Source organism: Xenopus tropicalis, chromosome 7 (genome assembly GCF_000004195.4).
Source record: "Xenopus tropicalis strain Nigerian chromosome 7, UCB_Xtro_10.0, whole genome shotgun sequence".
NCBI classification, from domain to species: Eukaryota; Metazoa; Chordata; class Amphibia; order Anura; family Pipidae; genus Xenopus; species Xenopus tropicalis.
Window position 1 is genome coordinate 65,624,685 of NC_030683.2, and position 23,478 is coordinate 65,648,162.

Genomic DNA, 23,478 nt, shown 5'->3' on the forward strand with positions numbered 1-23,478 from the left:
TGCACATTTGAATAATGGTTCCAGATTAATCACTGTGTTCCCCTAGTTGTGTCTTTTTCATCTCCAAGCTACCTCCTTTATAATGACCCTAAGCTTCCCTTCTTTATCTTGTTAAATCTTTCTTTGATTCTTTAGGGTTAAATAAAACACAAGTACAACCTCTAGGTGAGCTTTAATTAATTTAAATTTCTAGTGCCTGACTGCCTATAAGGACACTATGTAACTTACTTTAAATCATAACATAAAATCATAAATTAGAAACAATGCTGATGGGTTTTCATACATTTTATATTTGGCATTCATCTCTCATTCTTTGCCTTAAGTAGCAAAACATCTCATAATGTATGTTTTTATTTCAGTCACTTTTATCATAGAAATGTAAAAAAATAAACCAAACTACCATGCTTTATTTCCATATTCATTAGCCTGTATATTGATGTATTTATGTATGTATACATATTAATGAGTTTCATATCCTCCAGATACCACGTTCTTCATTTTACACCATACCCAACATCCTTTGGAGAAATCACAATTTGCTTAGTTCAGCTTGTGCTGCTGACCTTGTACCCTCTAGAACTGCTTGCAAGCCATACTAAAATAATTAACTGATATAGTCCGCACTTTCCTATTCTTGCTTTCACACTGGAATCCTTTTTAATGTCACATATGGGTCACCTAAATTATTTTTTTTGTTTCATTCAAGTGAGCACGTGTGCATGTTATTACTTGCTGAATAATTACAGCTCATTTTTTTTTTTGCTTTTTTCACCCTGCTCTTCCTACTGATTGATCCCATTAACTAATTGATCATTGCAGCTGGCCTCTTTGACCTGTAAAGTATTAACATACATTGTATATATTAGTCACACACAAAAGATGTCTGAAAGCTTCAAATCTGGTACTGGAAACCTTAAATATGCATTTTTTTTTTAAAAAGGACATTTATATATATATATATATATATATATAAAACTTATACACATATATGGGAATCTAAATCCTTGAAAATTACGTGCCGATAAATTTAAAGTTCAAGTTAAAGATGGCGGCCCCATGTCCACAACGTCATCACACTTGGTGCAAACATTTTAAATAAATATGTGCAAGAGACCTGGGATCAATGCCCGAGTATATGACTTTCTTAGTAAGCTCCTGGGTGCGCTGTTGATTGTTTCTTCTGATTCATCTACCGGTATTTGTTTGTTTCTAACCATCCTGTTTGCTGCCTGAACTGACCTGTGCGTGGAATACCCTTTTGGTACTGTGTTTCTGGACTGTTGTGCTTCCTATATTCTAGCTTCCTCATTGGTCCTGACTCCAAACCAATTAAGAGCCAAGCAGGACCTTACAGATAAGTCACGAAAGTTTTTAACTGCACTGGTGCACACAATTCTCTTTTTTCCTCCTATAGCCTAATTTGGTTTAGTATTCAGTTGAATCTTTAACAAACGATTCGGGGTTCGGCCGAATCCCAAAATAGTGGATTTGGTGCACCCTAATTTAAACACATATTAGCCATATCAGCAGGACACAGTTAAGCAGTATGCTGAATGTTCTATTGGAAAAAAGTGATTTAAAACGTGGCGCAGCTCAACACCAATTTTGACACCATTTTTTTCAAGCTAAATCCTCTTTTTACACAACATGAATCCTAATCATTTTATGTGGCATAACAGCTGTAAACTGGTTATATTTGCTATATTTCAATTACATTTTTTACACAGATGTTTATATCATACAATATAGAGACAAGTATACTAGCCCCTAAACTGTGCCAGCACAGTTATCTCTATAATATGTATGATTTTATTTTCTATGTTTCAGTATAGTGATCAAAACTGGTAGCAACTGCTGTGGTATCTGCACTAGTAAAATTAAGTTAGTTAATGGTCCACTGTAGTCTTTCACATTGTATCTATAACAGGTTTCTAGCTGTGCTATGTACCATGTGCCAGACTGAAAATCTGGAGCAAGGTTAGGAGCACAACTACTACGTACATAAACAGGAAACTCTTTGCAATTTTGAATTTAAAAAAGGGAAAGATAAATCACAGTGTCAACCTTCGACTTCAACATGATGATGCCTCATTTAGCAATTTCTAGAACAAGTCACCATGCTGTCCATAAACAGGCTCATAAAAGCTGCCAACTCTGGAGCCTGTTTGGGCCATCTATGGGGCACTTCCAGTCCTTTCAGATTGTTTTTCTGGCAGAAAATCAGCCATAAAGGCATGGGACCTGTTTTCCAGAATGCTTGGGACCTGGGGTTTTCTGGATAAGGGATCTTTCTGTAATTTGGATATCCATACCTTAATACTTCTAAAAATTATTTAAACATGAAATAAACCAAAAATGATTGTTTTGCCACCAATATGGATTAATGCAGCTTAGTTAGGCTCAAGTATAAGGTACTGTATTCTTATTACAGAAAAAGGAAATATTTTTTAAAAAAATGTAAATTGATTAAATGTCTATGGCAGATGGTGTTCCCCTAATTCTAATTACAGTATATCTATCTGAGGGGTTGGGAAAAGGACCACATCAGCTCTACATGGGCAGGTCAACAGTATGATGCAATAATTGGCATGTGGGCCAAACAATCAGACCTGACAAATTTGGACAGATTTGCAAAGAATGCATAGGAATATGAAATGGAGTGCCTATATAATAAAATCCTGTGTCTGATATATCCTGGTGTCTAGCTGTAACTCTGCTTTACTAAAAATGTGAAAGAAAATAAGTGCTTTTTTGCACAGTTTCCAGTGTAAACTGCAAGTCTGTCTTAGATTATGCTTGTAGGACTAAGTAGGACAAACTCAGCACACTCAAGTAATAAACAACATGGCCACAAATGGATTTAACGTTATGTTAAAGAAGGACTAAACCCTAAAAATAAATATGGCTTAAAATGCCATACTTTATATTCTGAACTTACTGCACCTGTCTAAAGTTTCAGCATTACAATAGCAGCCATGATCCAGGACTTTAAACTTGTCACAGGGGCTCGCCATCTTGGAAAGTACCTGCGACACTCACATGCTTATTGTGCTCTGAGCAGCCATTGAGAATCTAAGCTTAGTGCTTACCGCAAATTTTTAATGCAAATTATCAAGCAAAAAATAATGGTTAAAGGTCATATAAGCTGACGCTACAGGGCTGATTATTACATTCTGATGCTAATTTCACTGAACCTGAATAAATAACTATTCAGCCTTAAATTGTGACATTCATGTTCTATGTATACAGTATATTTATAATTGGTCCATAAGCTCAGTATCTGACAGCAGCCCAGAGCATGTGCAGTGAATCAGCAGAACAGAAGATGGGGGGCTACTGGGGCATATTTGTAGATCTTTTTATCTGCCTCAGGCTGGTACAGAAGCCGAAAACTATAATGTACAACATTTCTAGCCAACTTCTTTAGTTAGGCTTTAGTTCTTTAATTGCATGCCAACATATATGTATAAAATGTGGCATTGATGTTAATATAATGCAAAACTTCATAAGAGCCAGGGATAATCATACCATTTTACCATAAATGTGGCACCCCTAAATAAATAAAATACAGTAAGTATGACTTTATGTCCTCATGTCCACTGTATGTTGTATTAAAAAAATCTCCTTTGACATTAACTTGTAAGCATTACCATTAATTACAAGTACATTTTATGTTCTGTGCGATTTTTATATACAGACACAGATGTATTTCATGTCATGAAAATGCTATTCCAACATAATTGTTTCACTGTAGGTGGATTCAGTTCTAGGCTAATGCCAAGTCAGCACAGTTATGCCAAAACTATGGGGCACATTTACTAACCCACGAACGGGTCGAAATGAGTCCGATTGCGTTTTTTTCGTAATGATCGGTATTTTGCGATTTTTTCGGCGTCTTTACGAATTTTTCGTTACCAATACGATTTTTGCGTAAAAACCCGAGTTTTTCGTAGCCATTACGAAAGTTGCGTAAAATCTGGCGATTTTTCGTAGCGTTAAAACTTGCGCAAAAAGTTGCGCTTTTTTCGTAGCGTTAAAACTTACGCGAAACTTTGCACCTTTTAAGTTTTAACGCTACGAAAAAGGCGCAACTTTTCGCGTAAGTTTTAACGCTACGGAAAAATCGGGCGATTTTACGCAACTTTCGTAATGGCTACGAAAAACTCGCGTTTTTACGCAAAAATCGTATTGGTAACGAAAAATTCGTAAAGACACCGAAAAAATCGCAAAAAATACGAAAAAGTCGCAAAATGTTCGTTTTCAAGTCGGAACTTTTCCAATTCGGGTCGGATTCGTGGGTTAGTAAATCAGCCCCTATGTGTAGTGTATATTCAGATAATGCAAATACTCTGCTTGGCTGCCCAACTGCCTGCTGAGAGGGGCAGCTGTGGGAGTTTTAGCATTAATTCTGCTTAATAAGCTGCTGTGTAGCCACGGGGGCAGCCATTCATGCTGGAAAAAAGGAGAAAAGGCACAGGTTACATAGTAGATAACAGATAAGTTCTGTAGAATACAATAGTGTTTTATCTGTTATCTGCTATGTGCCTGTGCATTTTCTCCTTTGAATGGCTGCCTCCATGGCTACATAGCAGCTTATTTATATAAATTATAGTAGACTTTCTGAAGTAAACACACAACTTTTACCAGTGCAGGGCAGCAGCACATGATATTATAGTTACTTTTATACACTTTCATTTTTTGGTGTTACTGTTCCTTTATCAAAACAAGATCCTTCACTGCCTTTTTTTGATAGATTTGTATACTAATGTAGTATGATTGCAGGGCATTAACCAGCAACTAGCTTTTATTGGGCTATTGAACTTAGAAGCAAATGCCATGGGTACAGTACTGTGCACACAGTTATTATATAACCCTATTTTATCCTTAAGGCTGATGCCACACCAGGCGTATGGCATATATTTTCGGCAAGCCAGAAAGTTTGCATTTTTAATCTACTTATTAAGCCAATACAAGGTATTAAACTTTAAAGGAAAACTATAGCCCCAAACAATGTAGGTCTCTATAAATAAATATATATATATATATATATATATATATATATATATATATATATATATATATATATATATATATATATATATATATATATATATATATATATATACAAAAAAAGTTCTCACAACAGCACCTTACTCCAAAATGCTAATAAATAGCCGCCCATGTGCAGGGAATACAAAATAAAACACAGCCAGCACCAAGGGTCTTATAGTTCAAAACAATCTCAAGTGTATTACATATATATATGTAAAACCCTGTTTCATCTTAATAAACAATTTCATAAAAATATACTTTTTTAGTAGTATGTGCCTTTGGGTAATCCTAAATAGAAAATTGCCATTTTAAGAATTAAGGGCTGCCTCCTATGATCATAGGCTTCACAGTGCACACAAACAAGCCAAGGCACACATACATGCTAGGACACATTAGCCAATTAATGGACATAATTCTGTCATTTGCTTCCACACTTTTTCCTGGTACAGTTAGAGCTGTTATTTCTGGTCATGTGATCTCATTACTAAATGGTGGATCAAGGGAAAGGATGTAAAAGGTCAATAATTACTGATATATATATGGATATATATATAGTGGATCGAAACGCGTAGATATGGAGGTCTAATAAAGAATCTATGGTTGGACTTTATGCCGTGAGTGCCGTTTATGAAGGTGTGTATATATATATATATATATATATAGAGAGAGAGAGAGAGAGAGAGAACAAAACATGAATCGCATCGCTCAGGACTAATAACAAAATTTGTAGTTTATTTAAAGTGATACTGACACGAAAAAACTACTTTTCAAAATATGAATTTAGATAAAAAGTTACCTATAGGTCGTGTTGACGGTTTTTCGGTGACAGGTTTGGTTTTGTAAGTAATTGTTACTTGAAGTCCCTAAACCTAAACCTGTTTTGCCAACCTGACTGTCCCTTCCCAGCAGTCAGTCAGTTATAGCTTCTAATGCTAACAGACAAATATGGCTGCCCCCTCAAAGAGGAACACGGGGAATCAGACAGGTTATGTAAGGGCCTCAGGCAAAAAATTTTCTGGCAAAATTATAAAGTTCTTGCAAAGACAATGTTATGATAGATGTAAAAAAAGATTTACTTTCTGGTGTCAGTATCACTTTAAGTGTAGAACAAGAGAACTGACGTTTCGGCCACAATTGCAGCCTTTCTCAAAGTTGCCAAGAAACGGTACATCTAAACTTAAATACCCTGTGTGGCGGGAAACTCGATAGTGACGTGCCAGAATGACGTATGGGATGGGAAGGCTTATGCACTTTGCACTGCTAAATTGCTTGAAGTTCACTTGCAATGGAAATTTCGGACGATTTAGCTATTCGTATGCATTCCCATACAATTTACATTATTGCCCCTGGGAAGGCATTTCGGGGAGATTAGTTGCCCACGGTAGCAGAGAATAATCATGGGTGTCTAATCTCCCCATGAGTCATTATATAAGTGTAAAGGCCCATGGGGAGATTAGTTGCCCGCAGTTAATCTTAGTTACCATAGGCAACTAAGATCCCCGAAATGCCTTTCCACCTGCAATAAAGTGAATCGCCTTATAGTCTAAAAGCTTAATTGTACAAACTTTCTTATCTTTACTCTAGATGGGCCAGTGGTTGTTTATCAGCAATATATAAAACAAATATCTATGTTTTCCGCTTTTTAGCCCCTTTCCTGCAGGTGGCTATGGCTGCTTAGGACCAGTATGTAAAGTACAGTCGAAGGTGGAAATGTAGAATCTGCTTTGTTGGCACTCTGTAGCTTCTTCGCCAGAAACATAGATTCTACATTGTTGGTGAGAGAAGGAGTAGTATTTATATATTTTATTTCTTTTTAGTATTCATATTGCTCATCTTTGCAATTGCAGTATATGTTTTTCCCACTGGGATATATCAGTTTCACACTTTGCTTTTGCTGCCATCAATTGATGAATTGAATTTCCTGTTTGTTCCATAATGCAATTTTTCTTTTTACCATGTCTCATCTTCTTTTCTACTGGCCATCCCTTGCATTGACTATTGATCATGTCTTCCTCTTTAGCATATCTGTTTTGTAGGTCTGCTGATTTGCATATCATGTTTAATAATCTTATCTTCGCTGATTAGCCTGATCCAGTTGTGCATTTATGTGGTGCATTCTAAAATCAACATTTTGCTTTACCTACAAAAAGATGATAGGTCCCTTCCTATGAGTTTTAAGATATGCATACTGATTTTCTCTTATCTCTGTATGGTTTAGGGAAGAGTTCAAGGGCAGTGACACACGGGGAGATCTTTGTTGCCGCAAGCGACTAATCCCCGTAATGCCATCCCACTGGCTAGAATGTAAATCGCTGGTGTAATGTCATACGCGGCGCTGCAATTTGCCGAAGTTTTCTTGAGGGGAAACCGCGGCAACGAAGATTTGACACACGGTAACTAAGCTCCCCGTGTGTCACTGCCCTAATGATTAGGACCCTTTATCTAACCACAAATGCCAAAATCCAACATGCAGATTTATTACTATACATTACTCAGGTTTGGGCATATTGTTGTAAAAAACATGATCCTTAACTTGCTCACATTTTCTTGCATCAATTGCTGTTTTCCCACATGTTTCCCATGCTGTTTTCTAAAAATTTTTACTTACTGTATTTAAGTAACTGCATTGGCTGTATGGTAAGGACAGCTAAGATAAAAAAACAGTATTACAGGTCACTATTAGATGTGCACTACCTGTATATGCAACTGTTTGTGCTAATTTTAGTTCATTAGTTGATTCATAAGCTCAACGTGTACATATGCAATTGGCTTATCGTATGATCTGTGATCTCTATTTTTACCTTTGTTCAAGCTGTGTTCATCTGCCTTTTAATACAGCAGATGCCAACACACCACAGGTACACCAAACACCTGTGTGTATTCAAATGTACTCCATACCGAAGCAATTGCTTTCAGTTCTCAAACCACAATTTATGAAACATTTTACCTTTGTTTTTATCTGTGTATATCCAATCCTTATTCCAGTGCATTTAAAAGATAACATTAACGTTTGCAACTCTAAAAACTAGAATATTCAATTTGCAATTACTTATTAAATTCTTCTTTTAGAAAAATTTACTTCAGTTTAGAATGGAGAAATCGGCACAAGCTTTATCATCTTCTAAGTAATACCATTTTTTCAGGGGCATTAGATGAGCATGTGATAAGCAAGCCTAAGCTGGCAATACATTTAGAGGAGAAAGTAAGGCAAAAACAAAGTAAACTTTATTAGAAAGGTCTATGTAAATACAACCATAAGTGAAGTGTAATACAGCCATAAGCACTCACAGAAACGCTCTTAGGAATGTGGATCTGAGCCAATCAGCAGGAAGCTGACTCATTGGGGCAGATTTATCAAAACACAAGTTTTAATCCGGAATGGGAAAAATTCGGATTGGAAGATCGCAAATATCATGAAAATGCTTCCGGAAAAATCGTATTAGTCACGATAATATCGTATTGGCGATCCGAAAGTCACGAAATTTTCGTACCGAACGATTGTAAACAGCAGCAAAACCAATCCGATTTTTTCGAGCTAAAAATACGAAAAATTTGCGCTAGCATTGAAAAAGTCGTGCAAGGTACAAAAAAGTTGCGGAAAATACGATTGGACCGATCGAGCGAACGGTCGGAGCGTTTGTGGATAAGTAAATGTGCCCCATAGTCTTATTAACTGAGCATGTTCAGTTGGTCTGCATGTTTGTGTGTGAGTGAGGCATTATGGGAACTTTCTTTACACAGCTCACTGTTTTTTCTTCCTGTTTGGCTTCAGATCTTCTGAACAGGTGAAATATGGGGAGACTTAAGGGCAGTATTGAGACAACTAAGGCTGATGCCACACGTGGCGTTTTTACGCTGCATTTTTTCTAATTCTGTCAGCGGCTGAAAAACGCCCGATATCATCATCCATAGAAATAACTTGAAAAGACTCGAGGCAAACCACACAAAGCGTAAATACGCTAGAAAATGCCTTAGCACGGATTTTTCAAGCGTTGGCTGAAATACGCCAGTATTTGCACAGCAAGCTATTCCTATGTATACACAAAGGTAGCTGCCAGACCTAGCTGAAATACGCGGCGTTTTTTACTATTTTGCACTATTAGCACCATGGAAACGGGATTTGCTACGTCACCAGTTCTAGGCTGAAAAACGCCATAGTCAGGGGCTGTGTGGCTTGTGCAGCGTTTTTAGGCTGAGAAAAAACGCAGCGTAAAAACGCCACGTGTGGCATCAGCCTAAAGGTATGCCTGCAGCTTGAGATTAACTCTTTACTAGCCTTTCCTTCTCCTTTAAAGATTCACTTGTTTGGTAACCTCACCTAAGGTGGGTGATATAAGGCTGATCAGGTCATCTGGCCCTCAGCAGAAATTTTTAAACCAATCCCAATCAACATGTGCCTGATTTCAATCTATTGGTTGGGGAGGCCAATCAGAGGAACCCATACAGGGGCAGATAAGCTGCCCACTCAGTTTAAATGGGTTGAATCAGCAGTGTGTATGGCTTTCTTTAGACAATAGCTTTAGTCCTTATACAAGAAACCTGTTTTAGTTTTGTCTTAATCATACAGGTAGGTTGTGTAGAGGAGTGAAAAAAAATGCATCCCAGTTTAAGAAAGGGATTAATACAGTCAAAAGAAATATGCACATTATACTAGTTATACTAAGGGGGCAGCACCAGTTACTGAAAAAAAGAGTCATAACAGGATTCTGGGAAGAAATTCCTTAAGGCTCCTAGAAAAGTCCCATTTACATGGGCTTTGTCCCATTTACGCCCTTTTTGGGGCTCATCAGTGTAGTGCAGGGTTTGTAAATGGGACTTTTCTAGGAGCCTTAAGGAATTTCTTCCCAGAATCCTGTTATGACTTATTTGCATACGTATGAGGCGGTCTCCTCAACCCTTTTAGCTTGTTCGTGAATCCCCACTCCTGGCTCTACCTAAGCTGATCAGAAAACCCTGCACTACACTGATGAGCCCCAAAAAGGATGAAACCGGTCTGTAGTTGGGAATCTGATCAGCTATTATCCTGGCTTCTGCTTTAAACCCACTGGGTGAGCTTTAGCCTATAGGATAAACCCATGTAAATGGGACAAAGCCCATGTAAATGGGACAAAGCCCATGTAAATGGGACTTTTCTAGGAGCCTTAAGGAATTTCTTCCCAGAATCCTGTTATGACTTATTTGCATACGTATGAGGCGGTCTCCTCAACCTTTTTAGCTTGTTCGTGAAGAAAAGAGATGCACTCAACTCTCTATCCCAGGACATGTGCATTTCCTGTGATATTTCCTTTGATATTTAAAGAATAAATAGGTGCATGTTTCTTTGTTTGTTAGGTTATATAATCTTCATGCTGATTTAAATGTGTTGTTTCTTAGCTTCCCCTTGTCACATTAAGGGGCACATTTATTATTAGTATGTAAGCCAACATCACTGGTGATGTTGCCCATAGCAACCAATGAGCAATTAGATTTGAACATTCACTTACAAGTTAGAATACAAAAGCAAAGATTTGAATGCTATGCACAACATCACCACTGATGTTGGCTTACACAATATAATAAATATTATACCCCTAATTGTTTTCTTTGTTCTATAGACTGGCCCCTATTACTTTTTCCTTCCCTATTCTGCCCTTAATGTTTTAACTATTTTTTACACATAATTTGAATTTAGTTTTTTTAATATAACATCTGCTGAGGTTGTCAGAACACTTTCCTGGGCTTGGGGGCACTGTTTCTTGCTTCTAGAAACAAGTGTAGTGTCATAACAAGCAGGGAGAGCATCCTATGCAGGAGGGGTTTTGACTGGAGAAGCCTCCTTCATAGAGGATCAACCCCCGTCATCAATCAACCACCATCTCTGCAACTGGAAAAATCTTTAGTAAATTGTAGAAGTCATAAAAAAAAAAAAAGAATTTTGTCCCAAAGTTGACTTGATTGAGTTGAAGTATAATAACTTGCAAAAAAAATGTCTTTTTACCTAGCACTTTTTCAGCTGGTCCTTACTTGGTATGGTTTTTAATTTCTAAGGCTTCCTATTATACCTCTTTAGAATGAAGTTTGAAATCCTGTCACTGTAACTGACCCTGGCAACCAAAAAAACACATTTGCTGTGAGGCTACATTTTTTTCTTATAGTTCATGTTTATTGTTTATCTATATAAAGGCTTTCTTGCATTTATCTTCTTTTCTGACTTCCAAACCTCTGCTCCTGTCCCAGTCTGGTAAAACAATTTTCTGCTATTGTCCCAGTCTGGTAAAACAATTTTCTGCCCATGTCTGACATCATTAAAGGAAGCAAGGTAGCGTGAGTTTATAAATCATGTTGGTCTGGGTTCAGTCCAGGTTGGGTATGGGCAGATCAGGGGCAGGCCTGACAGAAATCTGTAGAACAAAAAGTTAATTTAAAATCCACATAAAATAAAAATGAGTTGACTACCTTTGTCTGCAAAACATGCACGGCAAGGAGGCAACCCCTTTAACAGAGATATAGCTATATTTTTAACCTAATTGTAGGATATTAATATTTTCAGATCTGACACAGGGAACATTTGTTATCTGCAAATGCATTTAAGCCACAGAAGCTGTAGTCTTAATTACTGTTTTTGTCATCTGAACATGATACATCACCTCAATAATAAAATGCTGGTTTCTCATCTCAAATAAATACTTCTTTGCTTACTTACATGCTAAATGGGGTATTTTTGTTATACATTTTCAAAGATAATATGCCATTTTTCTGCAGTTCTGTTTGTTGTTGTTTAGGACTTTTAGGGGCAGATTTATCAAAAGGTAAGGGTAGAAAAGGGCAGAAAAATTCACACGCTTTCTATTCATTCATATGGGATTTTTACATGCATATTTATCAAATAGTGAGCTCTAACTTTCACCCATTGATAAAAAAACTTTTAAAAATCCCATAGGAATGAAAAGAATGTGGGTAAATGTTTCTGTGGTGAGCTCTAATCTCACATTTTGATAAATCTCCCCCTTAAGTTGGCCACACATGTGGCGATTTGCGATCTTTGGTTGCACGAAAGATCGTTAAATCCACCATTAAGCTTCAGGGCTGAAACGGCAGATAAGGAGGTAGAAACAATAGGATGTCTACCTCTTTCTGCCGATTCAGCCCTGACGGCAGATTTTGCTCAGGTGCCTTCTATGGCGCCCAATCAAAATCTTTTAACCTGGCCGATTGGCGAGTCGACCGATATCAGCAGCCTCCTGCGATATCTGTCAACTCGCCAACTTGCCATACATGCACCTAATATCGTACGAAATTAGGTTTCGTGCGATATTATCGGTGCGTGTATGGCCAGCTTTAGTAATTCTAGATTGTCTGAGTTTCACAGATCACAGCTCTTCTCCCGATATAATAGTAACATAGTAAGTTGGGTTGAAAAAAGACATACGTCCATCAAGTTCAACCATAATGCCTATATATAACCTGCCTAACTACTAGTTGATCCAGAGGAAGGCAAAAAAACCCATCTGAAGCCTCTCTAATTTGCCGCAAAGGGGAAAAAATTCCTTCCTGACTCCAAGATGGCAATCGGACCAGTCCCTGGATCAACTAGTACTACCTAAAATGGTGGACATAGGCGCCATCAAACCGAAGACCACATCAACGTGGCAATGCAGTCCCCAATCCGATGGGAAAATCAAACCTGCCTGATCGAGAGCTGACCAATTTTTGGTCAGATATCAGTCGGTCCCGAATTGGCAGCTGAAATCAACCCATGTATGGACACCTTTATTAAAGCACATTCAGTTCTGATAAGATAATGAAACCTGTACTCATATATTTAGCAAAGGACATTGTTGGCTAATTTCCAAAGGCAGACTAGAGAGGTCATTTACAATGTACAAGGCAGGGTGTAAAGTGCAAACTGCATTAAAAAGCTCTTTATTCATAATAGATGCCCCTCTCTTCCTCCACCTAACTTGCACATCACTGAGATATGCAAGACAGGAAGAGCCTGGGAGCACAAGGTGCAGTAGAACCACATATTTACGTACTTACCACATTAAGGGCATGGCTGCCTTGTGCCAGACAGGGATTGATCTGCACCTTTGACCTTGCTCCAGCAGATTTTTAATCTAGTGTGTTTTGCACATGCAACTAAATCCAGGTGCAAGTGCTGATTGTATAAGCAATAAGGGCCAAGATTTTGCTCCCCTTAGTGCTGGTGTCATTTGTAACATTTGTAAATGACCCATTATTTTTACCTACAGTATTTGTAGCTTTATTATTTTATATCTGCGGATAAAGGAATAATTTTGGAAATGTACCATTTTATTAAAGGAGAAGGAAAGGTAAAAACTAAGTAAGCTTTATCAAAAAAGGTGTATGTAAATACAGCCATAAGCACTCACAGAAAAGCTGAACTGAGTCAAAATCATCAAAAGAAAAAGAAACACAGGATTTCTTGTCTCCTTTTTTGGGGACATCTTCGTCAGTATCAGACTTCCTCTCTTTTAGGGCTCCTTCAGGTTTGGGGCACGAGTCTGCTCAGTTCTCTCCCTCTCCCCCTCCCTTCTCCTGCTCCTCCCTCACATAAGAACTCAACTCCCCCACCCTTAAGAATGTGTGATCTGAGCTTTCAACATAACTGCAGTAGGAAGCTACCGAGACCAAGGTAAAATGGCAGCTGCTATCAGTGGGAGCTTCTAAGGATCTATACTCAGGTATAGTAAAGCTTTCTGCTGAATTAACATACCCCCCAACTGTCCCGCTTTTCGCGGGACTGTCCCGGTTTTTATAGCGCATCCCGCTGTCCCGGATGGTTCCATGAATGTCCCGCATTTCCATAATAGATTAAGGAAACGTGTGACATTCATTGAACTATCCCGCTGTGCTGGAGCCGGACGTTCCGTCTTCTTTTGCTGCTTTGCTTGTTATGCCTCTCCTTGTGCAGCGCGACAGGCCCTTTTGTAAGGTTGCGCCCTGTGCGTACGTGTGACATCATTACGCACGGGGCGCAACCTTATAAAAGGGCCTGTCACCGCTGCACAAGGAGCCGCATAAGAAGTAAAGCAGCAGACGAAGGCAGAGCTCCTATGGGGGGTACTGTGTATGGGGGGTACTGTGCATGGGGGCTACTGTGTATAGGGGGCTACTGTGTATAGGGGGCACTGTGTATGGGGGGGTACTGTCTATGGGGGCTACTGCCTATGGGGCACTTTCTATGGGGGGTTATTGTCTATTGGGGCACTTTCTATAGGGGGTACTGCCTTTGGGGCACTTTCTATGGGGGGTACTGTGTATGGGGGGCACTGTGTATGGGGGGTACTGTGTATTTGGGGGCAAAACTGGTACATAGTTATAACTCACTTATAACTGACTGCCTTCTCTCTATATTTGTATTTTATATGTAGGAGTTGCTATATTGTTTTCCTTAGGTAGTACAGTATGAGGGTATAGAATATTTGCGTCTGATCCCGCCATTTCAACTGTATAAAAGGAGTATTTTTTTTAAATGGGGTGTGGCAATTGAGGGGTGGCCAAAAATTTTGCCGAGCTGCACGCACCAAATCTTTTTGTCCCTCTTTTCATTTTTCAAATGTTGGGAGGTATGAATTAATAGTGTTCTAGGTGACACTAATGTGGTGAATCTATTGGCAATAAAATGCCAAAATGACTTTCCTTCTCCTTTAAGTACATGTGCATGATCAAGCAGGTTTTCCTATAAAACTTTGCACAAGAAAAGAGTGTGCATCCATTACCTGATTTAAAACAAGCTGCTTTATATCAAGTAAGGATTTCAGTGCAACAAAGCACAGAAATCTCATACACAAGGAGCTACTTCGATTGAAAAGATAAATATCCTTGGTTCTGACTAACAATGAAGGGAAGGATATACCTCTGATGGTATTAATTTGGCTTTTCATGTCTATGTATAGTTTAGTGTTAGATTAAAAAAAGAATAATCTTCTTTGAAATTTTGCTGCCTGTGATGCTGTGAACTAGTCATCCTTCCATGTATATTCATCTCTCACATAAATCCTTTGTGAAATATTGTAGGTGGAGAACAAAAACATCTTTCATAAAATCTGTGAGCTTCTTTATGCCCACCTTAGCTGCATCATTATAGAAGCCAAAGCTTTCTCTTTCTATTCACTCTCCTGGAAAACTGTTAATATCTGCTCCAGAAAGTAACAATAAGAGTACTATGGTGGGAAACTAGCATGTGGAGTTGCTGGGATATATATCTTTGATGTTTAATGAGACTTTAATTCAGACTCAACATGAAGTCTTTGGTCCTGCCAAGCTTGTAGGCTCAGAATTTATGTAGAACTAAAACAGTACCATCTTGATAAAAACACAATAAGCATTTGGAGTCTTGTAAGAGGAGAGGCAGTAAATTCTAATGGGGCGGAAGGTATTAATGTGAAGCACATCACTCTTTGCAATTTTGTAAAAATGTACTCCCAGTGTATGGTTTGGTAGGGGAAGATAATGACATGCAATTGTATCTTACCTTTAAGTAAAGCAAACATCATAGGTATAAGTTTAATGGGAGTTTATATTTTTCACAAGGATTTCCATCCTATTTACACACTGACAGAGGCATGTGCAAGTCTACCAATAGTGTTCTGTGCATTTTTGTTTGCTGAGCAATACAGTGCACAAAACAATTTAAAATTGAATTGCTGTTAGAGTTTTGCAATATGATGCTGGAAAGTTAGCTAAGTGCTATATTTAGTAAAGCTACATTTTGTCAGTGCTGCAGCATAAAGGCCCTTACCAGGGTGCCTGTGATGTTAAAATCATCAGTCTATAATTCATCATTAACATACAACACTCCACAAAAAATCACTTGTCTTTAAAATATACTCTCAAGTCTATTTGTCTCAAAAAGGTTTTTTTTAAGGGGTAGTAGTTTTTAAGTTGGTATTTACAGTATTAGAATCATTTATATTCTTAAAGGGGAAGGAAAGGCTAAGTCACTTGGGGGTGCTAAAATGTTAAGCACCCCCAAGTGACTTGAATTGCTTACCTCGTACCCCGGGCTGGTGCCCCTGTTAGGAGAGAACCGAACCAGCCCGGGGCACCTGGGGCGATGCGCTTCCTCCTTCCGCCTTCGTTTCGCTGCGACTCCGAGTCCGGCGTATGCGCAGTAGAGTGAAAAAGCCGACTTCTCTGTTAAAGTTTGGCTTTTCACTCCTAAAAGTAGGGATGCACTATATTTGAGATTTTTTTATTGAAAATGTTCTATATTCAAAAGTATACAAGGCAATATTGATAACTAAAGGTTCATCTTCCAGATCTTAAGAATTTAAAATCTTTCCATGATCTGTTAACATAAAAATCTAATTTTTCCAGAGATTTAAACTGACATGAAATTAACAGTTTAGATTTCGTTTGATGCTAGGAATTAGGCAGAGAGTCAGATGGAATATGGTATGAAATTCCAGTGAACAGGTGCAGCCATATCAAAGTCTTTACTTACTTGTGTATGTGAAGAGGAAATCAGGGAGCTGGTGAGTAGAAGAATGTAACAAGCAGTTTTATGAGTACTTGGAAATAGGTTCAGAGATGTAGGGTAAAGGTTTAGGTTAAAGTTGTATGATTTTTATTTATTAGATACGAGTAGTGAAGGACAGAATTAAGGATATACTTAAGGCCTTGAGAGAATTACGCCAGTGGCGTAACTACTGGTGGTGGTGGGGGGGCACAATTGCACCAGGCCCACACCCCATCTGGGTCTGCCAGAGCAGCAGATCAGAAGGGGATTTCTTTGCATGCACCCCACCAGTAAATAGGTAAGCTTTTGGAGGAGGTGGGGGTTGTACATTCTGTGCCCAGGTTCGGCCAAGGTTAGTTAAGTTTCTGTCTTATTGTGGTTTTGATTAGGTGAAGATGCTTCATCATAGCAGAATACACTGAAAGAGCAAAATGAACAGTGTTAAAAATTGCTGAGAAACCAAGGAGTATTAGTGAAAAGTGCTTTTTCTTCTTGCTGATATGAAGAGATGATGGTGCTAAAATATCACACAAAAAATGCAGAGTGGTCTAGTTTATAGCAACACGAGTAGCCCCAAGAGATGAAGGAACTTCTTTGCTGGTAAATTTGTGCTTTTGGAAAGGGTGAAACGTTTTGTAAATCTGTGCAAGAATTTGACCAGGCATTTTGTATTGCCAGGAAAAAAATGCAGGATTTTGTGATGGAAAAATATGCAGAAGAAGCACAGATTTTTTTTCACCCAGTTACATAGTTACATAGTTACATAGGGTTGAAAAAAGACCAGTGTCCATCAAGTTCAACCCATCCAAGTAAACCCAGCACACCTAACCCACACCTACCAATCTATACACTCACATACATAAACTATAAATACAACCACTAGTACTAACAGTTCTATTAAGAATAGTGGTAGCATAGTGGAAAAGAGTTTCTCGAACAAGCTAGAGCAATATATATATACTATAAAAAAAAATAATAATTTTGCCTTTCCATTGACTCTATTACATTTGGTAAATGTAAGTGTTTTAAAAAAATTTCCACCCATTTACAGTGAAACAGGTCTAGTTTCACTCATCACTAGTAACCTCTACATCATCTGATCATTACAAGCTACATCACTGACACCCATTGAGAAAGAAGGAGATCAAGATATTCATTATTTTGGTAGCCCCTCTCCAGAGTAGATTTTTTTTAATGATAAGTATAAAAATGATAACTAAAAAAGGAAATACATTAAAATATTCTCCATTCAATAAATTATTACTATGTAACATTTAAATGGGCTAAAGAATACAAACCGAGTTAGCCATTATCTATGGCTAATCTTATATGGTTTTACTCCAGGAAGGAAGGTTGTTTGCCAAGACCAGCTGGGCAGCACTGTTGGTGATCACAGCAGCTGTTCTGTCCTGGCAGAGTACTTCATCTAAAGGAGGAGGCTTCCTTTTGTAGATATGTGTAGCAGCAGGGAAGGAATAAATTGGATGGAGTTAAATTAAAAGGAAACATCAGAATGATTAATTAAACCAATTTGCATGTGAATGTGGAGCACATTTTCCCTGTGCAGACAGTGTTCACTCATGTTTTTGCCAGTGAACAACTCAGTTTGTATGAGACAATCTCTAGTAATTTAATGATAAACCCTTGGGTGAACGTTTACACTGGGAGTCCACTGTTGACACTGAACTTTCATTATTTCTCATTTGTTTGTATTTATAGCTTTCAGCATACCATATCATTTTCAGACTTAAACACTCAGTGAATCAAGCTCCATTGTTTGGTAGGTACTAACACACAAAGAATTTGATTGTAGATTCAGCCTTAGTACCAGTGAATTAAGGAGAAGTATACAGCTTTTTTCAGAAAATGTAATTACACTTGAAAATGTAAATGTTTCAGAAACTGTATTACGGGTTAAGTGCTAGATTTACTAAAAATGAATGGGTGTTATAACTGCGTGTTTTTTTAAAAAAAGTTTTTAAACATAAAATAGAATGAAGGGACAGATTTACAAATTATTTGACACATTACAACCAAGTAATAATGCATAAAATTATTTATACTGGTTCGGCAAGCCCCTTGCAGACTTGTAGTGTTTGTCTTTTTGGGGGAACTTAGCAAGTAAACTGAGTATTATACTTTAAAAAATTGAATAGTTTCTTTAAAATGTATAACCGTGGTATCTTTTCTATGCCTTCTAAACTGGAAGCTTACCATGCCAATTTTGAATGAATCCTTTTTCTATTGGTCTTTACTTTTCCAGAATCTTAGACCAAATCTTTATTTCTGCATCTCTGGTTAAGGAAGCCTTGTCAAATATTTTTTTTGTGCTGGTATTAAAAATACTGTTGACAGACCTCAGAGACAACCTCTTGATGCCATCAGAGATTTTTTTTTTGTTCATCCTATGTCTACCAGAAGGTTACTCTCAATCTGCCAGCAGGTAAATCCAGTCCCTGATCAACCCAGGACTAATTGTTTTTTTTTTTTTTTGGCTTTATTGTTGAGCTACCAAAAATCGTATTATGACCATTCTGGTGGTGCCCAACATATTTTCCACAGTGGCTTATGTTTTCCTTAGAAATTGCTTCCACTTCCTATAATTTTGGCTCCAGTTCTTGTCAAAGAGATATCTTATTTATGCAGCATCCCGACAAGCATTGAGCAGCTCATGTTTTGTCTCTCAGAATAAGGCCAAATGAATGTCAAGAACCAGTGTACATCTTGCACCTGGGATGTAAAAATATGCAAGCCACTTATACCCTTAATGGGACTGTACTAGGCAAATCCCTAATGGAGAAGGACCTTGGAGTCCTTGTAGATAATAAACTTGGCTGTAGCAAGCAATGCCAGGCAGCAGCTGCAAGGGCAAACAAGCTGTATTAAAAGGGGTATAGATTCACAGGAGGAGGGTGTTATTCTTCCCCTTTACAGAGCGCTGGTAAGGCCTCATCTAGAATATGCTGTTCAGTTTTGGTCTCCAGTGCTCAAACGGGACATTATTGAACTAGAGAGGGTCCAGAGAAGGGCAACTAAGCTGGTAAAGGGTATGGAAAGTCTCAGTTATGAAGAAAGACTGGCCAAGTTGGGTCTGTTTACACTGGAGAAGAGGCGACTTGATAACTATGTATAAATAAATAAGGGGATCATATAATAACCTCTCTAATGCTTTATTTACCAGTAGGTTCCTCCAACGGAGATGAGGGCACCCACTCCGTTTAGAAGAAGGGAGGTTCCATTTAAATATTCGGAAAGATTTTTTTACTGTGCGAGCTGTGAAGTTGCGGAATTCTCTCCCCAAATCAGTTGTAATGGCTGATAGATTATATAGCTTTAAGAAGGTGCTGGATGGACAAGTTGATCCAGGGACTGGTCTGATTGCCATCTTGGAGTCAGGAAGGAATTTTTTCTCCTCTGCAGCAAATTGGAGAGGCTTCAGATGGGGTTTTTTGCCTTCCTCTGGATCAACTAGAAGTTAGGAAGGTTATATATAGGCATTATGTTTAAACATGATGGACGTACGTCTTTTTTCAACCTAACTTACTATGTTACTATTTTCAAAAATTAGAATTATTTGCTTATAGTGGAGTCTATGGGAGACGGCCTTTGCGTAATTGGGAACTTCTGAATAAAGGGTTTCCAGATAATGGATCCCATACCTGTAATAACCTTTTGTCTAGCTTTGCCCTGTCAAACTCTTTTTATATGTCTGCTCATGTTAAGAATTCCTTTTGCAACAAAGCTCTTTATGCTCCCGTGCATCATGATTATTACTAGAAAGTTCAGGATATCCTGAATTAATGGAGAGGTCATTGGAAGGGCTTTAGTCCTGAGAAAGGTTCAGGGTTGCTGCCACAAAAGGACAGGAGCAGCACTGGATTAATACCTTCCTTAGCTTCCGTTGAAAGGTCCCCACACCCACTCATACCTAATAGCCACATGTCTAATACAGTCTGTAAGTATGGGCTGACCCACTCAGATCTTCCGCCAGATTTTTCAGTGTCTTATGGCTAACCTGTAGTCCATCGCCTGAAACTGTTGCCTTAAGCACTGGCCCTTATGTTCCTATATAATAATATGGTCCCAAGCATGGGAGAAAAATATCAGTTGTAGGGAATTTGATCTTTAGTGAAGCAATCTTTTAGTTTACAGTCTTTTTTGGAATTTTGTTGAACACATTGTTACATTCTTTAAGTTCTTTAAAATTTGTGTAATACTGACCTGTAATATAGTCATAAAGCTACTGTCTTGCAAGCACATTTTCAGATGCATCATCAGTTCATGATATCTATTTTTTAAAGAATGCCCAAAGCCACTCTGCATGCAGCTACATGCAAGTTTTTTTTATAATCTACAGTACTGTTTAAAACTCTGCTACCTACAATAACCCTTAATTCCTTTTTAAATAATGAGTTCAGAAGAAAGTTCTGTTTATTTATAATAAGCTTGGTGGGATTTATTTGCCAAATGCATAATCCTGCATGTTTTGGTCCTGAAACTCCTTAGTTATTCTTCACCCCAAGTTTTTCCAATTTTCCCAGTAGAGTAGTAAAATACTGCATAACAGCCCATTCAGTGCTGCTGATATTTGATGTATGCAATGGCATATATCACCATTCTGCACTGTCTTTTTGCCAGTGTTCTATACAAATAGTTTGCCCAAGCTAATCTTTATAGTCATTATAAAAGTTTGCCAGTATCAGTAAATTTACTCTTGCAAAAGATATATTCTGTTTGAATCAGTCAGGATCAAGTTGTTTATTATGTTTTTTTGACATTTTTCATAATGTGAAGTGTAAATACAAAAGAGAGACGTAGTTTTGTGTATACTAACAAGCACAAATTGTCCTTGTCTTTTTTAATTACTTCCGTTTTTTGCTTTGCAGGTGCAGGAGATAAAAGAATGTCTCTGTTCAGCTGCATACAATTATTTGGTTTTATTGTGATTGTCAATCACGTTGTCTGTATGAGCATGTATGAGACCAAAGTTAAACCTAAGAAAAGTTCTGAGAATAGCCAGTATGACCAAGCCCTTTGGCCTCATCAGACTCAGGGGAGGAATCACAGAAGGTCACAGATGTCAAAGAAAGATAGGACTCTTGGAGCTTTGCCAACCCCAGCCTTGCTACCAAGCGAAGAGGCGATCGGTTCCTCACTCTGGAGAGTGGCAGGGGAAACAGGGCAGCCAAGTGCTTTGAAACAAAACAGAGATGAACTCCAAACCTTTCATTTATCCTATAATCAACGAGTAAATCAGCAAGTAGATATTAAAGCCAAGAGAAAGAAGCACAACAGGGATCAAAAAAAGTCCAGTATGAAAGATCACGTTAGACATCACAGAGGTATAATGACAAATTAATATTTACTTTTTTTAGTATAATTTTAGAGATGTTGTGTCTAACAAATGCTTTATGTTCTTGTCTCCTGTAATCCAGATACTACCTATACTTTAAGAAACTGTTATAGACAAATATATTATATTCTGATATCATCTTGTCATCATCACTATTGCTACCATCAATTCCCTTTAAAATAAAAGGCCATTTAAAATTGCTTTCAGGACATTGTCATACGCTGATTAGCATACTCTGTGCAAATTTGTACATGTTCTTATAATTTACTGATGCCAAATGAGATAAAATGTTTGCTTTTACAGCAGGCCAGTATATGCTATATTTGTTAGAGCTTACTAGACTTATTGTTATATAACGGCCCAAAGATTCTATTAAGGATATTGAGCTCTGGAGGGCAGCTTTAAAAAAGTATAGCCTTAACTTGCAGATACGTTATTTCTTATGTAATACTATCAGATACAACCGCTCATCATTCAAAATAACATAAAGTAACTGCAAAGCAGGTACTTGAAATGAAATAGAAATATATTTAGCACTTATTGTGGTCTTCACTTTTATGTATATTTGATAGGTGATGACTGCAGCTCCCTTCTATTTGTCCCTCTGTCTGGGACCTAAACAATGAAGTATACTAGTAGGCAAGCTACAAGGAAGAGCAAAAAAAAGATAATCTGGTGTAGTATTTTAATAAAACCCATATGGCCTTTTAAACACAAATTGGTGTAGCTTAAAAGATTGATATGTGGTGAGTCAATCTACTCACCAAATTGAATAAGGTACCAAGGCTCAATAAATCACTTCCACAAGGCAGAACGTGGTTCCTTAATGGCTTGCCAAATTCATTATACAAAAGATGATTGAAAGCACACTCAGTGTAATATGTTAATTCATAGGGTAAAACGCTGCTGATCCCTCTGCCAAGGGTCAAATATAACTTACAGGTGAAAACACTGCAGCACAAGGATTGGAGTGCTGCAGCATGTTCATTTGGGAATCATAGCATACAGGCTATTCACAAGTTTCCAGTTGGTATTATGCATTTAAAAATTAGAAGTTCTACGCATTTGGCATGCTAGACACCTCATTTCCTCAGGAACAAGTGCATGGACTTGTTAAAGGAATACTGTCGCGGGAAAACATGTTTTTTTCAAATCACATCAGGTAATAGAGCTATTCCAGCAGAATCCTGCATTGATATTCATTTTTTTAAAAACACAGATTATTTTATATTTAATTTTGAAATTTTACATGGGACTAGCCATATTCTTCATTTCCCATGGTGCCACAGCCATGTGACCTGTGCTCTGATAAACTTCAGTCACACTTTACTGCTGCACAGGGAGGGGAGTGATATCACTCCCCTCCCTCCCCCCCCCCCCCAGCAGCCAATTAGAAGAACAATGAGAAGATAGCAAGATAGCAGCTCCGAGTAGATATCAGAATAGCACTCAATAGTAAGTAATCCAAGTCCGGCTTGGGACTTCTCCAGTAACATGGGATTAGGAGAAACAGTAGGTTATCTGAAAGCTATTTGTAGCCCATGTTTTGTTGTGGCTACAAAACACCAGTAAATACTCTGCCATAGACAGTACTGGGAATTGTCTCTGC

At 37.9% G+C, this 23,478-nt stretch overlaps 1 protein-coding gene across 1 annotated transcript in view; it reads left to right on the plus strand.

Annotated features, from left to right (window-relative positions):
• Nucleotides 1-23,478, plus strand: part of draxin (dorsal inhibitory axon guidance protein) — a 46,562-nt gene that overhangs the window by 689 nt on the left and 22,395 nt on the right. The window contains exon 2 of the mRNA XM_002937523.5: nucleotides 21,403-21,858. Coding sequence (XP_002937569.2) covers nucleotides 21,420-21,858 — 439 coding nt within the window. The 5' untranslated portion in view covers nucleotides 21,403-21,419. The remainder of the gene's footprint in view (nucleotides 1-21,402; nucleotides 21,859-23,478) is intronic.